This window comes from Rhinolophus sinicus, chromosome 3, assembly GCF_057876585.1.
Source record: "Rhinolophus sinicus isolate RSI-liver-muscle chromosome 3, RSI-T2T, whole genome shotgun sequence".
NCBI lineage: Eukaryota > Metazoa > Chordata > Mammalia > Chiroptera > Rhinolophidae > Rhinolophus > Rhinolophus sinicus.
The window spans coordinates 177,178,822-177,201,989 of NC_142503.1; the positions used below are offsets into that span (position 1 = coordinate 177,178,822).

Genomic DNA, 23,168 nt, shown 5'->3' on the forward strand with positions numbered 1-23,168 from the left:
AAGTCCCCAGGGGCCCCTGCTACACAGCTGCTGCTTCTCTCTCCATTCATAGGTAAGAAATAGGCCAGATTTAAAATGCTTATGTTTTAATGAGCATTTTATCTGAGCGTCAATCAGTAATGGCCCAGGGAGATGACCTGCAGGCTTTAGGGGTCTGAAGAGGGGTTGAACTCACTAGTGACTTTTCTCTGCCCCATTGGAGGCAAAAGCAGAAATGACCAATGGCCAGGGTAGGTAAGGAGCTGAAGGCAGAAGAGGATGGGGTTAAAGGGACCTCCCACCTCCCACCTGCCCCAGGGCCAGTGCTATTTTTCTGGGGATGGGTGATTTCCAGTTCCAAAAAGAGATGGCAAGCAAGGTATGCCTTGTTTGGGAAAAAGAAGCACAACTAGGAAAGGAAAGGAAATTTATCATATTTATTGAGCCTCTGCCTTGATCCCAACTAGGCAATGGGGGTGCAAGCTTTACCCTCAGGGAATAAAGCTTGAGTCAGGGAGACTCAGATTCCCACAGTGTGAAGCACCACAGAACTACAGCAGACAGGGGGGGGAGACTGAGGGAGCAGGGGGGCACCTACTCTGCCTGCCCTGATGTGAGGGAGACTTCTAGAGAAGGTGATGTCACCAGGGTCTTGAGGGATGAGTAGGAGTTTGCATGGTAGAGGGAGTTCTCCAGAGTGTATTCTAGGCAGTGGGAAAAGCCAGCGGGGTGGGGGGTGGGGGGGGCGTGGGAAACAGCAACGTGTGTGGAGAAACTCAGCTGTGGCCTAAGGCTAGAATTCAGCATGGAAGACCAGCAGGGGCTAGACACAAAGATGTGTTGTTGTATGTAAGGTGAGTGAGGAGGTGGGAATGACACAGAACTGGAAGACTTGGGCACAGAGGAAATGGGACTGCAGAGATGACTAGTGCTAGCCCAAGAGAGGAAACACGTGGTGCCTGCAGAGTGAGGGACAAGCCAACGCTTGGCTCAGACCCAAGGGGCTAGAGGCCCTGTGCATCGCAGGTGGCCGTGGAGGACTCTCCACGGGGGCATGTCCTCCCACCGGGATTGGGGTGGCGGTCAGCAGCGGGGGCGGGGCGGGGAGGAAGCCAGCCAGCGCCGAGGAGAGAAAGTCCAACCTCCGCAGGCGTTCCGTGCAGCCAGGCCAACCTCCCGGGCTGGGGCTGGGGCTGGGGCGGGTACCAGCGAAGCGGCCCTGACAGCCCTGTGCGCCAGGTTGCTCCTGGAGACAGGTAGGAAGGCTGAGGGCCTGGAACCCGACGGCGAGGGAGGCTCAGCCCGCGGCCGCGGGAGGAATTTGCCCGCCTGTCCTCCGGGGAGAGCGGCGTCGAGGAAGTGGGGAGCACCCCGCCCCCGACTCTGTCCGCCGAGGCGGGCGCAGTGCTGGGCCACCGCTCAGCGCCGCGTGCACTAGGGCCGGGGTGGAGGTGGCCGGCAGAAAGGAGCCTCCGGAGCCGCGTACTGGGCAGACCCGCACAACCCCGCCTCCCGCCTCCTCCGACCTTCCCCTCCTCGGACGCCATTCCCGGCGCGCCGCCCAGGCGCGGGACCCCGAGACGGAGAGCGCCCCATCCCGGAGGTGACGCTGGGCCTGGGGCCAGGATTACCAGAGCCCCGGATCCTCCGTCGGGGCTCACACCTGCCCGGCCAGCCCCGCGCCTCCCGTCGGAGGCGGCACCTTGCGGCCTTTGGGGGCTACACCGGACGCGGTTCCCGGGCGGATGGTGTGGCGCAGGCCAAGTGCCCGGGGTGGTGGCCCGGGACGCTGGGACGCCTCCTCTGCGCTGGCGGACACGGGCGAGATCCTTGCGTGGGGGACAGACGGACGGAGCGGGGCGTCGCTTCCCGCGTCCGCTGGGGACCAGGGAGCGAGGGTGTGCGGGGATCCTAGGCGCGAGCCACGGGGGTGTGCGGGGACCGTAGGCTCGAGCCCCGGGCAAGCCCCCAGGAGGAGGCGTCCCTATCAGCAATTGTAAGTAGAGTTCTTTCCTCCCGTCCTTACTTAGGTCTGTTGCTTAGTTCTGCTCACCCCGACCCTAAAGGCAGCCAGTCTCTCCTTTAGAGAAGCATCGTCTGTCGCTCATCTTCGTCTTAGCCCTAGAATGGGGCTCCCACAGTAACGCCGCCTCCCCTCCCGCGCTGCTGTAATTACAGGTGCGGGCGCAGGAGGGGGGGAGGGGGAGGAAGCCACTAGCCCCCAGAACCTCCGATTTGACTGTGAAAAGAATAACTAACCGAATCACTGTTGGTGCTAAATTAACGGAGCGTGCACGCCATTAAATGTGCCAAGTTAAATTTTGTTGAGCTTGGCTTATGTTTGCTGTTTTATCCTTGTCAAATGAAGTCATTGTATGCTTTAAAAAATTAGAGAGACCAATGGTAGAATTACAGATTTTAAAATTTAAGCATACAAGTCAGTACTTGTGTGATGTTTTGTACTGAACGGGGCACATTGCTCATGTCATTCTCCAGTACAGTGACATGCACACACACGCAAACATAGTGCATACAATGCACAGACGGAACACACACCAGACGGCATCCAGGGTACACATCGCACGCACACACGTTATGTGTATGCACACACCAAGGCACTCAGTACACACACACACACACACACACACACACACACACTACATTGTACATGTGCACACACTATACACACACACTGCTTAAGGAGCTTGTTGTGGAGCTTCCCCAGTACAAAGAAATACTGGTTTGCTTTTAAAGTAGGATACAATTAACATTTTAAAAACTTTTAAGTTGAGTTTTGATAGTGTCTTCAGAGACTTTTTTTTTTAAAGTCTATCTTTATTAACGAGTTTTTAAACAATTGGTATAATGGCTTTTTAAAAAGGAATCTTACTGAGTTAAAACAGTGGGTCTGATTGCTTTAATTCTGAACTCCCTGTCTTTCAATAACGAGGAAGTATTATTATTGGTTTTTTTTATGAGGAAGTATTTTCAATCGCCCTCCTTTTTGCTCTCTGAAACCCTGAAAGGAGTTACTCTTGAACTTTTCTTTTTAATGCGAAATCTGTCAGTATTGCTTTTCTGCTTTTTTTTTTTCCGTTGCTGGGGAATATTGGGGAACAGTGTGTTTCTCCAGGGCCCCTGAGCTCCAAGTCATTGTCCTTCAATCTAGTTGTGGAGGACGCAACTCAGCTCCAAGTCCAGTTGCCCTTTCCAATCTAGTTGCAGGGGGCACAGCCCACCATCCCATGTGGGAATCGAACCGGCAACCTTGTTGTTAAGAGGTCCCACTCTAACCAACTGAGCCATCCAGCTGCCCAACTCTTGAACTTTTTGAAGCCAGTTGTAGATGGGCCTTTTCTCCCTCCCTTATGTGGGTGGCGTGACTGGTACTCTGCTGTGCCTCACGGTGCTTCCTCCTGTCCCTCTGTTCTTCTGTGGATCTCCCGGTCACCTGTGGGTAGCAGGGAGGGACATGCCCCCACCCGCCCTCAAGACTGGGGACTGAGCCCGAGGTTGTGGTAGGGCTATGCCTGTTTGGCCCCACTGCTCCAACCCTGGCCTCTCCCGCAGGCCGAGATGCAGCTGCTCCTGCTTGTGTCCCTGCTGCTGGCCCTGGCGCCCGGGTCCTCGGTGAGTGCAGCCCTGCCGGGCCCAGGACGACCTTGCTGGGGAGGTGGGCGCAAGGGTCTCAGTAGGGACGACACCTGGGGCTTAGGACCAGGGAGGAAACACCCAGTGCCTGTTGGAGACCCTGGCCGTGTTGACAGCCCTAGGAGAGAGAGGACCCCCGGAAGATGGGGTGGAAGGAGGCAAGGCCTCAGCTGAGCCCCTTCAAAAAGAGGTGGGACCTTGAAGCCATCTGGCCAAGGTGCCCAGAGCTGCCTGCCTGGCTGCGGGGGTTGTAGTTTGCAGGACCTTCCTAGCGCCCTCCCCATTCAGAGGGTGCTGGGTGCACGTCTTGCTGGAGTGGACTTCCAAGGTAGAAGGAAGGGTAATACTGGCATCAGACAAGGTGCACCCTGACGCCTGCCACCTGCCGGGAACCAAACTCCCCTGGCACCAGCCATTCCCCGGCCCACCTTGGAGTGAGCATCTGGAGCAGGGCTATCATAGAACCTTCTGAGCTAGAACCTTCTGAGAATGATGGAAACGTTCTGTATCTGTGCTGTCCAGTAAGAGAACCGCTGTGTTCATGTGACTATTGAGCACATGAAATGTGGCTAGTGCCACTGAGGAACTGAATTTTTAATTAGATTTCATTCCTTTTTAAAAAGATTTTATTGGGGAACAGTGTGTTTCTCCAGGGCCCGTCAGCTCTAAGTTGTTGTTCTTTAATCTGGTTGTTTGTGGAGGGTGCAGCTCTGCTCCAAGTCCAGTCGCTATTTTCATAGTTGTGGGGGCACAGCCCACCATCCCATGCGGGAATTGAACCGGCAACCTTGTTGTTAAGAGCTTGCACTCTAACCAACTGAGCCATCTGGCCGCCCCTCTGGAAGCTCAGTGGCAGCTCATTGTCTTCAATCTAGTTGTGGAGGGCGCAGCTCACTGGCCCAGGTGGGAATCGAACCAGCAACCCTGTTGTTCAGAGCTCGCCCTCTAACCAACTGAGCCATCTGGCTGTCCCTATTTGATTTCATTTTAATTTAAATAGCCACATGTGGCTAGTGGCTGTGGCATTAGTACAAATTTAGAAAGTGGACACAGAAGTCAACTGGTGATCAGAGTAGCCGTTTCATTAACAGGAGCCCAAAGGACAGGGCTCCCTGGACAGCACACAAAGGTCCTGAGGAGATAGAGGGAATCTTCTAGACTGCAAGACCCATGTTTGGCCCGGGGGGTGGAGGGCAGGATCTGCAGAGCTGGGCTTGGTCCTGGAAGCAGCTCCTGCCAAGTTCTCCTGGCAGGATGGTAGGTGCAGAGGCATCCCCTGGAGAGCTCTTCACAAAGGAGACCCACGGCCTTGACCAGACCTGTGAGGCAGGCAGGCGAGAGAGAAAGGACCACAACTGTTTGCTGCCTTGAGGAGGGCTGAGGAAATGCCGCCTCTGTAGAAATGTGAGTTGAGGATGAGAAGGGCTGCAGGGGCAGGCAGGATGGACAACAGCGGTGGGCAGCGGACACTCCTCCAAAGCCCGACAGATCTAGCAGGGGCTGCAATCAGAGTGGTGAGTGGGCTAGAGTCCTCCTTCCTCATGTCCTTTCCACCACCTGCCAGCTTCCCACAGTCTCCTCTGCCACCCCATGGTCCTTGCTCCCTAAATGCCACATCTGAGGTCCTTGATACAGGCTTCCTCCTGTTGCATGAAGTCCGCACCTCAGGTGGAGAGGCCACAGTGCCAGTGTCAGGATGAAGCCCAGAGGTACCACCTAACAGCTGCGTGACCAGGCCATAGATTCCTTTAATTTGGGGGTAATAGTTCCCACCCACAGGTTGCCGTGCAGATGAAGTGAGTCAAGGTCCACAAAGTGCCCTGGGTCCTAGTGGCTGCTTTTGCACTTAGAAACACCGAGTAGCCTTCTCCCGCCTGCTGGGCTGATAACTCTCCTGCCCCCTCCTCCACTGTTTGGGGGAGGGTGTGGCCCATGCTCACAGTTCAGCTGCCTCAGTTTCTGGTTCTAGCTGGGGCAGGATCCACATAGGTTACCTGAGCACTTCTGGGCGGTTCTAGTGCTGACAGGTCAGCTTGAACAGTGTGAGAAGAGGATTAGGGAGAGTAAAGCAGAGATGCAGCTTTACTGCCCCCAAACCCAAGCCTGGCAGGGACACTTCCTAAGGCGATGGATTTCCAGTCCCCCCTCCTTTACCCGCACACACCCTCTCATACACTCACACCTATGCACCTTGGGCAGCTGACCCCTCTGGAATAGCACAGCAGGAAAGGGGTCTCCTGAGTAGCCCCAGGTGGGAGTTGCAGGAGGAGTGGGTGGGGTGCTGAGAGCAGCAGGAGGCAGGTGAGGACAGGCCAGGGTGAGGGCAGACTGGATCAGCTCATTCTGGCTTCACACCATCAGTTTGTGGTTTGGGTAATTATAGGGAAACAAAATGTGCCTGTGCCACTCGTGGCTGAAAGTGCTTTTTTCCTTCAGACAGTGTGGAGTAGTAGACAAGGCATGTGTGGGGACAGTCCCAGAAAGCAGTTTCCAGGCTCTCGGCCTCACATAGAAAGGTGCTGGCTCAGGTAGTAAATGGCCATCAACTGTGATTGGATGGCCATCAGCTATGGCTAGTTGGCCATCAGCTGTAACCAGTGAGCCATTGGCCACTAATATAACTGCTGTGGCTATGCTAGCGGAAAATGGGGGCTAGCAAGAAGATGGTGGCTGAGCTAGCAAGCACGGATTGCAGTTAGGACCGCGGGTTGCGGACAGTGTGGCTTCTGCTTCCTGTGTCTCCAACCCAGCTGCCAGCAAGACTATAGTGGTCTGACTCCCCTACCTATGGCTCTGTGGGTGTTCCTTTTTGGCCTCACCATATCCTGTGTTCTTGTGTGGGGAGCGGGACCAGAGACCCGGCCTGTCACCCTGCACGACAGCATGGTTCTAGGATCTGGCAGGCTAGGTCCCTCAATCCAGCCTGCTGCTAGCCCTGGGCAAGTGGATGCCTCCCTCACAGGTGCTGGGCATCTGAGGCAAGTGGATGTTGGTAAGGCCCGGTACTTAGCAGGCCCTGTGTCCAGGCCAGTCCTCCCCCACCCCAACCTGGCTGCCACAAGGTGGCTGGGTGGCAGGGGTGCCCCTTGTTGCCTCATCCACACGAATAAGCCCAGGCCTGCCCCAGGGAAGGGTGGATTGAAGAAGCTCCGTGGCTGAGCTTGAGGCCTGACATCCAGACAGGCCTTGGTCAGAAGATAATCAGTAACCAGACCAAGGCCGGCAGGATGAGAAAGCAGCATTCCCTGTGGGCTGCTTCCAGAATTCTTATACTGTGGTGACGAGGCTGGGGGGTGGGGCGGGGTGCTGGTGGTCCCTGGGAAGTCACCTTCCACCCCCAGCACTCAATATCTTCCACTACAAAATAGGATCTTGATCAAGTAAATTTCAGTTTAAATTTCATTTGAGAACACTTTGATATTCTGGGTCACTGGTTTTCAAAAGCTTGTCGATTTTGTCCCAGTTAGAACTGAAAAAAAAATGATTTGAAGACTGAAAGCTAAGACCTTTGGCCTGGCCGGTGCTTCCTTCTTGCTTTTGTGTGTGGGTCAGCAAATGCAGTGATTTGTTCTGATTCAGGGTTCTGGGTCTGTTATACAGCAAAGATAATTAGGTGTTTGGCATCGGTGGGTTAGGGCTGAGCTGTGAGTGATCTGCGGGTCCCAACCCTGTCCCCACCTGAGACCCTGTGAAGTTGCTGGAGGCTCATAGTGGGAGGAAGAGCTTGCTTTCTCACATTAGGACTTGAGTTCTTTGTCTGGAAAATGGGAGTGATTTTTTTTTTCCCCTTAGAGATTCTTATGTGGTGATGCCCTAAAAATAAAGTCCCCTTCCAGCAAATAGGACATATTTCCAGTACGCCCTCTGCCTCCTGGCCAAACAGTGAAGTCAAATCTAACACCTGCCCAGCTCCTTAGGACTCATCTGTGTCTCACTTCGCTGTCCCAATGGGGTAGGTGGGAGCAAAGGCCTGGGGTGAAGCTGTTGTGTCCACTTGTTCTTATGCGGCTACCTCTCTGCTTCACTTTTCTTACCCATGCACTGGGGTAATAATACCCACCCACACGTTGCCATGCAGACGAAATAGTCATGGTTAACAAAATGCCCTGGGTCCTATTAGGTGCTTCCTGCCTTAGAAACACCTGAGTAGCCTTTCCCCACCTCCTCTCCAGCAGTGTATGAGCCCAGATGTCAGGTTCTGAGGATTAAATGAGCAAACGTGTGTAGCATGTGGATTTTTGATGTCAGCTACAGGGTGCTAGGTCTTTATGGTGGAAAACTGTATCCATTAGGATTATATTCCCATTATGGAGTCCCAAATAACAGTCCTTCAACAAGAGAAACTTGATCCTCTCTCACTTACACACCCAGAGGTCAGAAGTCTGGGAATGTTCGGTGACACAAAGTCCTTTAGGCTCCTTCTATCTTTGTGTCACTGTCTGAAGCCTCTATTCCTAAATTACCTCATAGTCTAGAAGGCTGCTCCAACACCAGCCATCACGTCTACTTTCCAACCAACAGCAGTACCGGAGGAAGAAGTAAAAGGACAAATGCACATGCAAGCTACATCTTAGGAGATTACTGGCGTTGGCAGGAAGAAACCACAATCTCCTCTCACATACCACCATCACCACCAACAACACACACACAAAGGATTAGATTAACTTCTTATTTTAATAGGCTAGAGCTACAGGAACTTCCTGAAGTGAGGTCACCACACAGGGCAGAAGCAGGTGCAACAAGGTTTGGTGTGTCTTTTCCCCTGTAGACCCTGGTGAAGCATGGCGCTGCCTGCGGGTGACACTCCCAGCCTACCTGAGAACCCGCCCTGTTCTTCCTGCCTTTTTATATATTCCTCCTGGAAGGGCCTGCTCTGCTGTCCCAGGGACTCTCATGCAAGGGAATGTTTACAGATATCTTGATTGTCAAACCAGACTCTGCACAGGCCAGGGGCTAGCATCATCAGGGCGCAATTCTCTACTGCCAGCTTGGCGGTTTCCCCACCGTGCCTGGCAAAGAGCAGGAGCTGGCTACTTTGACAGGTGCGAAGGCCTGGCTCTCAGGTCCTTCTGGGGAAAGCTGGCTAATTCTGCAAGTGAATATGTTTGGGGTGCCTAGCAGGGGTTGTCAACTCCTGCGGGGCTGGCTGTAGGAGAGAGAACGCCAGACTCCCTGAATGGGCAGGGGAGTGTTATTTTTAGGCAGGGGGCTTGGGTGAGCTTCTGAGCACCCTTGTGGTGGCTCTGAGTATTAACTCAAGTTGCTGAGTGTGTCTTTTCCTCCAGGCTCCCAAGGTGAGGCGGCAGAGTGACACCTGGGGCCCCTGGGGTGACTGGAGCCCATGTAGCAGGACCTGTGGAGGAGGCATCAGCTTCCAGGAGCGCCGCTGCTACTCGCAGAGGTAGGGGAGGCTCGGCTGTGCCCGCTGGTTAAAAGAGCGTGGGCACAGGGACTTGGCTGGGTCCTGGGCCAGCGCTGGGTCACACAGGCAGAACCACCACCCCATAGATTTGTTCTGGGAGCAGCATGGATGGAGAATTTGCAATTAGGTCACTTCCCATGTACTTACACTCTGATTTCAATAATCAACCTTATGTCCGAGGATCTGGAGCCAAGCCTCCTTCATCCACCCCTGAGTCTCTGGCTCCTAACTCAGTGTGGGCATAGGGCAGGGGCAGTGAATTCCTGTTGAATTAATAATCATCAACAATGCTAAGTTGTGCAGTTTCTCTACTTTCAGCCACTTTGTCAAATATAGGTGTTTCCCACTTCAAGTGATTTAAGACCTCCTACTACGTGCCCTACATTCTGAGAGGTGCCATAGAGGGGTGGGCACCAAAGAAAGGGTGATGACCCCTTGACTGTCGGTGGGTTTAAATCACTGTTCCTGTGAGCCTGTGTGACGAAGGGAAAGAGGTGTGCTATTATTCTAAGTGCCTTGTCGCCATTCACTCCTTAAATGGCAGAGTAGCTTTATCAGGTGGGTATATGTTATATTTTATTTTATCTCCAAGGGCAGAATTTGGGGCTTCTCTGGAACTTTGCCTTCAGAGGCCGAGTGGCCCAGAGTTAGACTCCAGGATAGTTGGGCTTCTGAGTCTCCTTCTAAGTACAGACATGAGGCTCACTGCCCCTCCCTAAGGGGATTTATGGGTGCAGGCACCTCCATCCCTCACCCAGGAGTCCCACAGAGGCTGAGGGGCCTGTGGGAGAGGCCCAGGAGTGGGCCAGGGGTGTTGGGTCAAAGGGGTTGGGGCTTCCTGGTCCTCTTGTCCTGCAGGAGAGATGGGGGTTCCAGCTGTGTGGGGCCCACCCGGAATCACCGCACTTGCCACACTGAGGTAAAGCTGCCTTTTCAGATCCCCTACCAGGCTGACATCTAAGCCCTGGGGGGCCCTCCTGTCAGTGCTGGGAACCCCCTTCCACACCTCTCACCAAAGTGACAAAAATGACAGCTTCGACAGCTTCCCCTCCAGCCGCCCAAAGCCCCTGGCCCCTGGAGGGTTACCCTGGGGGCCACTCCACCTCCCTGACGCCTCACAGAGGTGGGGGGACAGGACCTGACCTCCCCGGGACCAATGGGGTGGGCAGACCCCAGGGGTAGCCTCACTTCCCCCTCCTTGCCCCCTCCACCCCCGGCAGAGCTGCCCTGATGGTGCCCGCGACTTCCGGGCAGAGCAGTGCTCGGAGTTCGATGACCACGAGTTCCAGGGCCGGCGGTACAAGTGGCTGCCCTACTACGGGGGTAAGGACTGGTGGCCTCCAAAGCGGGGGTTCCTGCTGCCCCACCCTGCGTTTTCCTGTGCTGGCCCCCATCTTTTCGGAATCTCTTTTATACGTAGACTTTTCATTTCACAATTCTCATTACCATATTATACACACTTTGTCAACAACGTTTAAAAAAACCAGGAGTACTCTCAGCATGTGCCCATCAAAACACAACAGTGGTGACCGTCTTGGGTCTTTCCATCCATGTTTCCCTCCGTGTACGTACGTGTCTGTGGAATGCCATTCTGAGCCGTTTTTGGCCTGCTCCGTGGAGCATTGCTAGTGCTGCGTGGAGGCCGTGGAGAGGAGGGGATGCTGGGTTTGGGCTGCAGGGGCTCGGTTTGGCAAGAGCCTGTGTACTCAGGGTCTGTGGGGCTAGAGGGTGGGCGCTGCGTAACTTTGAGGAGGGTGTATGTTGTTAATTTTTGGAGCCATACAGTTCAAGAAAAAAAAGAAAAAAACAAAACACTAATGTGTATGTAATTAAAACATTTTAAATGAGTCAAGATACCCTAAGATAACTTTTCTGAGTATTAGTTTTTCACTGCTCACTGCAAATGACTCATGGAAACCTGTGGCACTCTGGATTCCAAGATATTGAACATTTATATCCTGTGTGTGCTGTGGGTGGGGGGAGGGGAGCCTTGGCTAAAGGGGGTGGCCCCAGTGGGGGCCATTGGCATTCATTGCTCCTCCTGGATCCTGAGGTGAGCATCTGTTGAAAATAATTTAAATATATCTGTATTATAGAAAAATTGGAACACAGAGGAAAGGTTAAAAAGGTCGTTGAAGGACGCCTTCTTTGTTGTGGAGGTGATTACATCCTATTAGCACTTTTAGGCTGTTGAAACAATGTGTATATAGTATTAGATAAATATAAAAATTAAAACAAGAAAAAAAGACAAAATTTAAACAAAACAACGGGATCACTGCTAGCATTTCATTCGAGCCCTTTTCACATTATTTTCTCTATATAGTTACATATCTGTAATTATGGCATAGTATCATTTTGCATTCTGTTATTAAGATAAATATTGTATTTATCTTATAACACATTATTGTATAGACTTCATAATTTAAAAAAAATTTATTTATCGGGGTGACATTGATTAGTAAAAATATATAGGTTTCAAGTGTACAATTCTATAATACATCATCTTTATATTGCATTGTGTGTTCACCTCCCAGAGTCAGTTCTCCTTCCATCACCATATATTTGACCTCCTTTGCCCTCTTCTACACGCCGCCCACACACACACTTTGGTAACCACTAAACTGTTGTCTAAGTTTTTGTTCGTTTATTGCTTTCAGTTTTATAACCTACATATGAGTGAAATCACATGGTTCTCGACATTTTCTGACTTATTTCACTTAGCATGATAATCTCAAGATCCATCCATGTTATCGCAAATGGCAATCTTTCATCTTACGTCTGAGTAATATTCCGTTGTAACATTCCATATATGTACCACATCTTTATCCAATTTTCTATCGAAGGACATTTCACTTGTTTCCATGTCTTGGCCACCGTAAATAATACTGCAATGAACATAGGGGTACATATATCTTTACAGATAAATGTTTTCGGATTTTTTTGGGTAGATACCCAGAAGAGGGATTGCTGTGTCCTATGATAATTCTATTCTTAATATTTTGAGGAACCTCCGTACTATTTTCCACAATGGCTGTTCCAATTTACATTCCCACCAGCAGTGAATGAGGGTTCCTTTTTCTAGTCTTCATAATTTTTAACAGCATTGTCAACATGTATAACATTCTATTGGTGGGTAACAATTTTCTCAAAGAGCTGCTGATTATTAATACTTGGACTTGTAAATAACACTGACACAGACCTCTTTAGGTGTCTGGCTTTTCCCTTATTCTGCAATTTTTCTTTGACTTGATCTCCAGAGATGCAGCAGTTTTGTGGAGAATGACCCCTTTCTCTCGGATAGAGATGCAACTCTGAGCCACTTTGGGGGGGGGCTGCTGCTAAGGTTTCCTCTCCCCCCATGTGTGTGCTTCTGGCTCTGCCCCCGCTCCCCTGTGTCTAGGACAGGCTTTGAACCTCACTGGGATCTCAGGTTTCCTCTCTTCCCTTCCCCAGCTCCAAACAAGTGTGAGCTGACCTGCATCCCCAAGGGGGAGAGCTTCTACTACAAGCACAGGGAGGCCGTGGTAGACGGGACGCCCTGCGAGCCTGGCAAACGGGACGTCTGTGTGGAGGGCAGCTGCCGGGTGAGTTGTGCCTCCCCAGACCCCCACCTTGGAGCTGGCATGGGGCTTATTGCAGGATGTTTCCCTGCCCTGCACCAGCAGGGCCAGTGGCCCTCATGAGCTTGATGTCTTCCCAAGACAAACTTCCAAGGTGCCTTGCATTGCAGATGCCCTAGGACCCTCTTACCTTTACCCTTTGAAAAGGAGCCTCACAGTACGAGCACCTCTGTGGGTGGCAAGTTACAGAAACCCAACTAAAACTGACTTAAGAAAAAAAAAAAAATCAAAGGATGGGCCTACTGGTTGCAGGTGTCTGAATGATGCTGCTGGAAATCTCTCTCTCCTTGCCTTTCGGCTTTCCTCTCCTGTGGCTCAGTGTTAGGATCAGGCAGCTTCTTCCTGTGAGGTGTGAAGATGGTCACCAGCAGCTCCAGGCTTCTGCTGTCCCAGCCTGGCAGCTCCCTAGGGAAGGGTGCCCCATTCCCAGGAGTTTCAGTGACCTGGGGTTACTTCTGATTTGTCTTGGCTTGGGACTCCCCTCAACCACTCTCTTGAGCGAGGTGTACAGCCTACAGATTTGCCCCAACCCACTGCTGGGGAGCTCTATCCAAACACTGTGGGAGAGAGGTGGCCTCCAAAGGAAAATGAGGTGGCATTCCCAGAGAAGGGGAGATGGGTGCTGAGCGGGCAAAAGAGGTGGCTTGTCAGCCATGGGCCAGATCCAAATTTACTCAGACCTCGATAGTTCTGATTCATCTGAGACTTTTTTCAAATTGTTGCAAATCTCCAAAAGATTTTCTAATATATTTATTTTTAAAAATGTATGTATATGTGGACTTATGAAGTTTAAACCTATGTTGTTCAAGGGTCAGCTGTAGTTCCTGCTCCTCCCTGAGCTGGCCAGGCAACCAGGGTTAGAATTCTGGTGTGTCCGTAACTCCGATTTCTCCCTCGTCTCTGCCTGGCAGGTTGTCGGCTGTGACCACAATCTAGATTCATCAAAGCAGGAAGACAAGTGTCTGCAGTGTGGGGGTGATGGCACAACCTGCTACCCTGTCACAGGAACCTTTGATGCCAGGGACCTCAGCAGAGGTGGGGTCTGTAGGCAGCTGAGACAATGGGCTGTTGCCTGTCCCTTCCTGGCCTGTCTCCTGCTCTGGCTGTCACCCTCATGGCACTGAGAGGGTCTGATCTGGAGCTCAGGTCATACCTAAAAGGTGCAGGGTGGAGGCCAAACCCTTTTGCAGGAGCCTGTAGGACCACGCTAGCTAGGACCTCTGCCTACTCATCCAGTGTCGTCTCACACTGCCACTCATCCCTGTCCCCATTGTCCCCATCCGTCCTCTGCCCAGTCAGTTTGGGTGCCCAAGCCTGCCCACCCTGGGCCTTTGTAAAACTCTTTCCTCCTTCAGGAACACTCCTTCCCAAGCATCCCAGCCCTGCTGCCTCCTACTCTTCCTTCCCAATCCCATCTGTGCTGCCAGGGGCTTAGCAGCCGCAGGCCAAGCCCTCCCTGTGGTTGGCTGGTCCCAGAGTCTCTCCGCTTCCCCAGGCTACAACCAAGTCCTGATAGTGCCTATGGGGGCCACCAGCATCCACATCGAAGAGGTGGCTGCCAGCAGGAATTTCCTGGGTGAGGACAGTTTGGATCTGGGGGTGTTGGGGGCTGCGGCAGGGAAGCGGGTGGCCCTGGCAGCTGATGGGGGGCTCACCCCGCACAGCGGTGAAGAGCGTCCGTGGTGAGTACTACCTCAACGGGCACTGGACCATCGAGGTCGCCGGAAGCCTGCCCGTGGCCAACACCATCCTGCACTACGAGCGGGGCGCTGAGGGGGACCTGGCACCTGAGCGGCTCCATGCCCGTGGCCCCACCACGGAGCCCCTGGTCATCGAGGTGAGCTGGCTGGTGGGAGAGGCCTCTGACGTGAAAGGGGCACCTGGTCCGCAGGAGGATGTGGGGGGCCTGGGGTCTGAAGCCGGCAGGAGGGCGGCAGGAAGCGGGGTGGCGGAGGCCCCACTGGCGACAGGCCTCATTGAGGATCCCCCTGTGCAGCTCATCAGCCAGGAGCCCAGCCCCGGCGTGCGCTATGAGTACCATCTGCCCCTGAGTGTCCCCGGGCCTGGCTTCAGCTGGAGCCATGGCTCGTGGAGTGAATGCAGTGCTGAGTGTGGCGGAGGTGAGGGCCTGGCCCCGGGGACTGGGCAGTCCTCTCCTTGAGGCCTGACGGGGGGAGGTGGACCTGTAGATGAGACATCTGCATGTCGTGAGATCACCTTGGGGAAACCCAGGGGTTGGGGGACTCCATGAAGAACCCCCACCTAAGCTAAGAGAACCAGAGAGGGCTCCCTGAGGCCATGGCATTTCATAGGAGATGGTACTCCGTTGGCAGTGGAGGCAGAGCCTGAGCCAATGACCAGTTGTTACAGGGGGGCTTGGTCACTCACAGATAAAACTGTCCAAGCCTCAGTTTACTCACCTGTAAATGCGGGATGATGATGGCACCTATCCCAGGGGATTGTTTGAGGCACTTGGGATGTGTCCAGAACAGTGCCTAGCCCAGAGAACACATTTGGTGAATGTGGACTGACCAGCTGTCCACTATGGCCGGGCCTCTGCAGGTCACCAGTCCCGCCCAGTGTTCTGCACAAATGACAGTGAGGTCTACCCTGACCGCATGTGCCAGCACCAGTCACGTCCGGCCAGCCACCGCCCCTGCAGCCCTCATCCCTGCCCACAGACCAAGCGGTGAGGCCCTTGCCAGCCCCTCCACACATGGCGGTACCCGAGCCCTGGGTGGGAGGGAGTTGGGTGCCTGGGCTGCTTTAGGTGTTGAGCAAAGAGGTTGGGTGGCCTAAGGCTTCCACAGCTGTGGCTAGAGTGGGGGGGTGGCGCAGCTGTCACTGGAGGAGACTGTGGAGAGGCCTGAGCATGAGGCCCAGGGCTATTCTGTCCATCCTTGTGTGCACATGTGGTGCCCAGAGTGTCCAGGCTGGTGGCAGGAGGGTTGAGGAAGATACTGGAGGTCCCGTCTGTCTGAGCCATCAGGGCGCTTGGCTCGACAGATGCCCAGGAGTGGGCCGGGTTGGGCATCTGCAATGCCTTTGTTTCTGTACAAAGGGCCTCTTACCTGTACCAGCCCAGAGTGTGGCACCTTGCTGGGGCCCAGTGTGTGTGTGGGAACAGGTAATCTGCAGGCCACAGGCTCCCTGCAGGGCTGGTGCAGTCCTTCCACCCTCGTGGCCTTGGTGGCAGCTGGCCTCATGGGATGGTGGTGGGCTTGGCTTTGCATGTGTGATGGGCACTGCCCTTTCCTCTGGGTCCATGTGCCCCAGGGCCAGGCACGGCCACTCCAGGCCACTGCACACATGGGTGAGTGTGGCCCCTCTGGAGATCCCCCAACTAAGGCCAGACTCTGAGGAAATGGAGTCTGGCTGGGGGTGACAGGGGACTTGGTGAGAAGGAGAAAAGGAGATGCCGGTGCGGACATGTGAGATCTGTGAGAGGGAGGAGGCAGCCAGGCTCTGTGTTATAAGGACCCAGTGCACAGTGGCAGGAGATGGTGAGCAGGGCTTTGCTCTTGGCCTTGGTGCAGAGCTTTTTGCCCCCCAACTTCACAGGCCTGGATGTTCAGAAGTTGGGGCAGGTTGGGGAGATCCCCAGCCCACTCCTGTGTGTGAGAGCTGGTGCCCCATCAGTCTGGGCTTTGGTCCCCTGCTGCTGGGCCAGCCTTACTGATTCCTGCTTCCTGCCAGCTGGAAGACTGGGCCCTGGGCGCCCTGCTCGGCCTCCTGTGGAGGTGGCTCCCAGTCCCGCTCCGTCTACTGCATCTGGTCCGATGGGACTGGCGTCCAGGAGGCTGTTGAGGAGGCCGAGTGTGCAGGTCTGCCTGGGAAGCCCCGTAGCACGCAGGCTTGCAACCTGCAGCACTGTGCAGTCTGGAGTGTGGAGCCCTGGGGAGAGGTGAGGACCCTGCCCGGCCCAGGAGGGGGTGGGGCGTAAGTGAGGAGCTGGGTCGTGGGCCGGGCAGCAGCAGGACAGGGTGGGAAGGATTGGCCTCCACTGTGAAAACAGATCCTGGGAAGTAAAGTGACCTGCTAGATTGTCTTGGAAGCTGTGGCCAAGGCTAGGACAAGGAGCAGGTGCTTGGATTCCTTCTCCAGTGCTCTCCCTCCTCCTCTAGGGTCCCAGGCCGGGTGGGAAAGGCTTTGCCTTAGACACATTGGTTGGGGGCAAGGAAAGAGCTGGCACTGTCTGGGTCTGCTGGTTACTGCTTCCAGCACCTACAGATGTCCAAATTGCAAATGAGGGGATATGGAACATGTGCCTCAGGCTGGTGTCAACAGCCATGGTTCACGCTGTGTGACCTCAGGCGAGTGACTCAGCCTCTCTGGGCCTGGGAGCTGCACATGGGCAGTAGGGTGCTGTCCGCCCTCCATGTTAGGCCGGTGGCTGTCCAATCCAGCATGGCTTTTCTGAGCAAAGACAAGCTCCCGCTGATGGCCTGGTCCTTACAGTGCTCTGTCAGCTGCGGTTCTGGAGTCCGGAAGAGGAGTGTCACTTGCCGGGGTGACCAGGGGTCTCTGCTCCATGCCACAGCATGCTCCTTCGAGGACCAGCCACCTCTCATTGAGCCCTGTGAACATGATGACTGTCCCGTCCTTAATGACCAGGCCTGGCACATAGGCGCCTGGGGTCTAGTGAGTGCTTGCCTCCCTCCCCATGCCTGCTGCCCAAACCTGGACCCTTGGGTCTCTGGGAGGCAGCTGCACAGGGGCCTGTCTTTGGATCTGACATGCTTTCCCAGGCACCTTCTCCCTCCTTCCCTCCCTTGTGCATACCCCCACCTTCGGGGTCTCTCTCCCTATGCATACGTGTTCTCTCTTCCCACTCCCACCCTGTGGACCCCAGTGCTCCAAGAGCTGCAGCTCGGGCACTCGGAGGCGCCAGGTCATCTGTGCCATTGGGCCACCCAGCCACTGCAGGAACCTGCAGCTGTGGAAGCCTGCAGACGTGGAGCCCTGTAACACGCAACTCTGCCATCTCCCTCCTGGTAAGGACAGGAGGGGCCTGACTTCTCTCCCCACAACAAAGCTAGCCAGCACTTCCCGCCTCTGCTGTGTCAGCCACCAGGGCCACTCTCCTCCCACATCTCCCTTTACTGAAGCCTTTGCCACCCATAAAGTCCAGCTCTATGCAACCTCACTAGCCAGCCCTGTTTTACCCCTCAGAGGTCGCATCCTACCCCCATAGCTCACTGTCACTCTTAAGTTAGTGTCCTTGTGCTGCAGTGGTTGCATATGGCTAACAAGCCATTAGGCCTACTAGCTATAAGCTTCTTGACGGCCGGGTACTTGACTTCCTTATTTCTGTTTATACCCCCTACAAAACTTAGCTAGCATGTGGTAGGTGCTCAGTGTTTGTTGAATGACTGAGTGCAGAGGTGGGAGGTGGTCTAGGAAAGATTCTCTTCACACACTCTTTCTGCTTCTGTATTCCCCCTTTCCCTTCCCTGCATCCCCACTGGGAAAGAAGGCATCCCAGGCATGAGAAGCTGCAGGAGGAAGGGCGCAGAGGCCAGCACTTGCTTGGTGTGAGGATGTGATATTGAGGAAGGCAGGGGTTGGGCTAAGCTGGGGGTGGGAGGGGCTAAGCTGGGCGTGGGAGGGGCCTCTGTGAGGTGTGTTTGGCCCTGACTTGCGTGCGAGTGGTGGAGGCAGCAGGATTCTGATGGAGGTGCATGGTAGTGGGGCTAAGGACCAGTGGCCTGGAGTCAACAGCTAACCTGGTTCAGATCTCCACTCCATTGCTGCCCAACCCTGTGGGCACAGTCAGCTGCCTCTCCTCTCTGGTTCTCCGTTCGCCCATCTGTACAATGGGGTTAGCACGACTTTCCAGGCTTGGGGTGAGTCCCTGGCAGGCTGCCTGAACACACAGTGCCAGAGAAGCAAAGCGTCGGCCATGGTGGTGGTGAGGCTGGGTGGGGGCTCCTGGGTGCCTTGGCCTGGCCCCGGCCCTCAGGGTGCCTGAGCAGGACAATCCTCGGCTCCCATGAGGCCAGCCACCTAGAGCTACTCACCGTCCCAGGGCCCTGGACGCCTTCCTGGAATAGGTGGCCCTGAGCTTGCTGGAGAAAGTCATTCACATGGGTTAAAAGGAAGGAAATGGAGAGAGAATTTCAGGCCAGTTGAGTTGTTAACGAAAAAAACCTTCATTGCTATTTTTATAATTACGAAAACTATGTATGTTCATTGTGGAAAATTTGGAGAAATCCGGAAAGTAGTGCAGAGAAACTTCGAGTTCCCGTGATACCATCCATCAGTGGGATAAAGCTTTAGTGTCCTTCCTTGTAACGTGTGTGGTTTTCTGTCTGCTTTCTCCTCTTAATGCTGTTTGGTGTGTGAACATTTCCCAGTGTCATGATTTCTTGAGGCTTCACGGAAGTCCATGATGGGTGAGAATTGAGGTGATTTCTGGTGGTTTGGGTACTGTCACTAATGCTGTAGTGTGTTCTGGTGTAAGCCTGGGAGGGGGCTGGGGGTCCGATGACGAGCCCACTGGGTTGTGGGCCTTGGAGTGGGCACCGGACTCACCCCTGCAACCTCTGCTTCCTACTCTTTCTAGACTCTAGAGCTGCGCTCACCAGTAGAAATAGAATGCCAGACACACACGTCACTTAAAAGTATCTAAGAGACAAGTTAAAAAAGTAAAAAGAAACAAATGAATTTATATGTAATAATATATTTTATTTAACCCAATTAAATATATCTATCTATCTATCTATCTATCTATCTATCTATCTATCTATCTCCATGGAATCAGTATAAAAATTATGAACAGGATACTTTACATTCTTTTCTTTTTATAAGATTTTTAAAAATTAAATCTTTGAAATCCAGTGTATAGTGTACACTTATAGCACATCTCCAGTCAGCTGCTAACATTTCACTGACATACTTTATCTAGATTTAGGTTTCATAAAATGTACAGTTGGCAAAGTGGGTTCACTACCCACGTTGTTTCAAACACACTGAGATATTTTTCTATAAATGAATCAAGCGTCAGTATTTCAAGTTAAAACTCAATTACTCTGAAGTAAAGAACGTGAAACTCAGTTTCTGGGTCACTCTGGCCACATTTCAAGTGCTCAATAACTGAGACCAGTAGAGACCCCAGAACCAGCCCTCAGCCCAGGGGGTGAGGACGGGGACAGGAGGTCCAGAGGGTGGTTGGTGCTCTCAGGGCTGGAGTGATGCTGAGGGCTGCAGATTAAATTTGTCTGATACAGCCCTGGGGAATCAGTAAAAGTTTGGGAGCTCGAAGATGACATCACGAAAGCTACTTAGGAGGACAAATTGTGCACCTGCCTGAGGGTCAGACTGAAGTGGAGACAGTGGGAAGCAGAAGCCTGGTGGGGGGCAGGCTGCGGAAATTCAAGTGCTAGAAAGAGCAACAAATGAAGGAATGGGCACTGGCCCAACACAGCCTAATGCCCAGAGGGTATGTGGGAAAGAGGTGCTGGGCTCAAAGTTAAGTCTGAAAAGATGGAAGAGAAGAGTCACAGGACAGGAAGCCAGAGGCAGATGGGCTTGGCAGAAAAGTGCCTCTCACTTTGAGATGACAGAGGGACAGAAGGCAGAGATTCCCAGGCTGGCTGGGGGCTGTGAATGCAGGGCCCAGGAGAACGCAGAAGGCGGATAGAAGATGATAGAACTGGGGAGAGAGTTTGAATCAACCTTGCCTGAGGTTTTGGTCTGGGTGGGGTAGTCAGTAAAACGAAAACAAGGATTTTATCACATATCTACTGGAGTCTGCCCACCCTAAATTATTTTTAAAATATTCCTTGGAGACTGGCAAGATGTAGTCCATATGGGAATGGAATTTTCACTTATTGTTTATAACTTTATTCCATTATGTAGTAGTAAGTACCCCCTACCCCCACCCAACCACACACATAGGAAGCACTCAGAAACTTTCACTATGAACATTTGGGATGTGTTCTGCAAGTCTTCTATGCATTATTTTTTTCAAATTCCTTTTGTCTTAATTTACTCAGCCTTTTGCATTTTTCTCCAACATTTTATGATGAAAAAAATTTTTTTAATGTTAAAATTTTTTTATTTTTATTGGGGAATATTGGGGGACAGTGTGTTTCTCCAGGGCCCATCAGCTCCAAGTCATTGTCGTTCAATCTAGTTGTGGAGGGTGCAGCTCAGCTCTGAGTCCAGTCGCCGTTTTCAATCTTAGTTGCAGGGGGCGCAGCCCACCATCCCATGCGGGAATTGAACCAGCAACCTTGTTGTTGAGAGCTCGTGCGCTAACTAACCTAGTCATTCGGCTGCCCCTCTGGAAGCTCAGTGGCAGCTTGTTGTCTTCAGTCTAGTTGTGGAGGGCGCAGCTCACTGTTCCATGTGGGAATGGAACCGGCAACCCTGTTGTTGAGAGCTCACACTCTAACCAACTGAGCCATCTGTCTGCCCGGAAAAATCTTTTTAATAACTTAATTGTGGTGGTTAAATATCATACCATAAAATTCACCCATTTTAATGGTATAATTCATGATTTTTAGTAACCCACCTTCTAAATTCTACAATTAATATTTTGTTATATTTGCTTTCTCATTATCTACTCTCTGTCCTTTCTATCAATCCAATTACTTTTAATATGGAATCTTCTTATTGAGGTAAAATTCACATAACCTATGGTTAACCTTTTTTTTTTTTTTAACTTTTATTTATTTTAAGTATGTTTTTCCAGGACCCATCAACTCCAAGTCAAGTAGTTGTTTCAATCTAGTTGTAGAGAGCACAGCTCACACTGGCCCACGTGGGGATCGAACCGGCAACCCTGGTGTTACCAGCATCACGCTCTAACCAACTGAGCTAACTGGCCACCCCTGGTTAACCATTTTAAAGTGTAAAATTTGGTGTTAGTGTATTCGCAATGTTGTACAACTACCAGCTCTCTAGTTTCAAAATTTTCATCACCCCATAAAAGTGCCTTGCACCCATTAAGTTATTACTTCTCATTAATCCCCTTCCCTGGCAACCGGATTTCCTTTCTGTTTTTATGGATTTGTCTATTCTGGATTTTATCACAGAAAAGCATCAGTAGACCTTTTGTGCCTGACTTCTTTCACTTAGCAGAATGTTCTGAGTGAGGTTTATCGAGGTTGTAGCATGTATCAGTACTTCATTCCTTTTTATGGCTGAATAACATTAAATTATATAGATACACCACCATTTGTTTATCCATTCATCTGCTGATAGGTATTTGGGTTATTTCCGCCTTTTAGACATAATGAATAATGCTGCCATAAGCATTCATGTGCAAGTTTCTGTGTGGATGTTGGTTTTCATTTCTCTTGGGAATGTACCCAGGAGTGGAATTGCTGGGCCATATGGTAATTCCACGTTCAACTTTCTGAGGAGGTGCCAAAGTGTTTCCACAGTGTCTGCACCACTTTATATTCCCACCAGCAACGTATGACGGTTCCCATTTGTCCACATCCGCACCACCACTTATTATTTCAGACTTTTGATTACAGCCATCCTGTGGGTGTGGAGTACTATCTCATTAAGGCTTTGATGAGCACTTCCTTAATGACTAATGATGTTGAACATCTTTTCGTGTGTTTGTTGGCCATTTGTATGTCTTCTCTGGAAAAATGTCTGTTCAAGTTCTTTGCTCTTTTTTAAATTGAACTACTTGTCTTTTCATCAACCCAATTAACAAAAAACTATGTATCACACTTTTTGTTAATGTTGGGATCAAACAGAGGTGCTAATTTTATATCTGACTTTTCTTTTTGTTGAACATGTAATATTAGCATTTTCTATGTGATTAAAGACTTTTGAAACATGGGAAGGGTGTTTTACAAAATCACAGGTGCTTCTCATGTCCCTTCTGCTGCCCTGGGCTCCCCTGGCCGGCCCGAGCAGTGGGGTGGAAGCAGATGTTGGCAGGGCTGGCCATGGCTCGGGCCCACTCCTCTCCTCTCCTCTGTCCCTCTGTCCCCCACCTGCTCTGGCTCCCTGCAGATGTCCCCAGTGTACAGGACGTGCACACCAGGTCCAGGGACCCCTGGATGTCTTTGGACCCTCGGGAGATCCCCGCCTCAGGTGAGCAGCTCTGTGGAAGCCCCCACCCTAGGGCCCTGGAGATGGAGGTTGAGAGTAGGGGTGAGTGGCTTAGGGGGGAATGGAAGGAGAGGGTTCTGATGTGGCCACTTATGGAGGTGAGGAGCCAGGTAGACACATCATGTGTCTTTTGCTTCCTCTTTCTAGATTCCAGAAACCAGGAGTGGACACATCTGGAGCAGCCCTCCACCCAGGGTAACCCCAGAGGAAACCAGAGCCCCCACCACCTGCCAGCCTCTGGTCCAGCCCCTTCTCTGCAGCAGTCCCCACGCCAGCAGCCCCTGCAGTCTGGCTCCAGGTTTCATGACTGCAGACACAGCCTCCATGGGTGCTGCCCCGATGGCCACACCACATCTCTCGGGCCACAGTGGCAAGGCTGCCCTGAAACCTCTTGTAAGCAGAGCAGGTAGGTGCCT

The 23,168-nt window shown here is 52.4% G+C and overlaps 1 protein-coding gene across 5 annotated transcripts in view; it reads left to right on the forward strand.

Annotated features, from left to right (window-relative positions):
- Positions 1 to 1,102: 1,102 nt before the first annotated feature.
- Positions 1,103 to 23,168, forward strand: part of PAPLN (papilin, proteoglycan like sulfated glycoprotein) — a 36,472-nt gene continuing 14,406 nt past the window's right edge. The window contains exons 1-17 of one of the 5 annotated variants that reach the window (XM_019733368.3): positions 1,103 to 1,235; positions 2,010 to 2,157; positions 3,550 to 3,609; positions 8,916 to 9,031; positions 9,911 to 9,971; positions 10,273 to 10,375; positions 12,506 to 12,636; positions 13,584 to 13,707; positions 14,168 to 14,248; positions 14,337 to 14,509; positions 14,669 to 14,792; positions 15,235 to 15,361; positions 16,369 to 16,576; positions 17,131 to 17,313; positions 17,525 to 17,666; positions 22,654 to 22,734; positions 22,900 to 23,158. In XM_019733368.3, coding sequence (XP_019588927.3) covers positions 3,556 to 3,609; positions 8,916 to 9,031; positions 9,911 to 9,971; positions 10,273 to 10,375; positions 12,506 to 12,636; positions 13,584 to 13,707; positions 14,168 to 14,248; positions 14,337 to 14,509; positions 14,669 to 14,792; positions 15,235 to 15,361; positions 16,369 to 16,576; positions 17,131 to 17,313; positions 17,525 to 17,666; positions 22,654 to 22,734; positions 22,900 to 23,158 — 1,967 coding nt within the window. In that variant the 5' untranslated portion in view covers positions 1,103 to 1,235; positions 2,010 to 2,157; positions 3,550 to 3,555. Of the gene's footprint in view, positions 1,976 to 2,009; positions 2,158 to 3,549; positions 3,610 to 8,915; positions 9,032 to 9,910; positions 9,972 to 10,272; positions 10,376 to 12,505; positions 12,637 to 13,583; positions 13,708 to 14,167; positions 14,249 to 14,336; positions 14,510 to 14,668; positions 14,793 to 15,234; positions 15,362 to 16,368; positions 16,577 to 17,130; positions 17,314 to 17,524; positions 17,667 to 22,653; positions 22,735 to 22,899; positions 23,159 to 23,168 lie in introns of all 5 variants that reach the window. The other 4 variants (XM_019733366.3, XM_019733370.3, XM_019733369.3 and 1 more) reach the window with 4 other exon arrangements.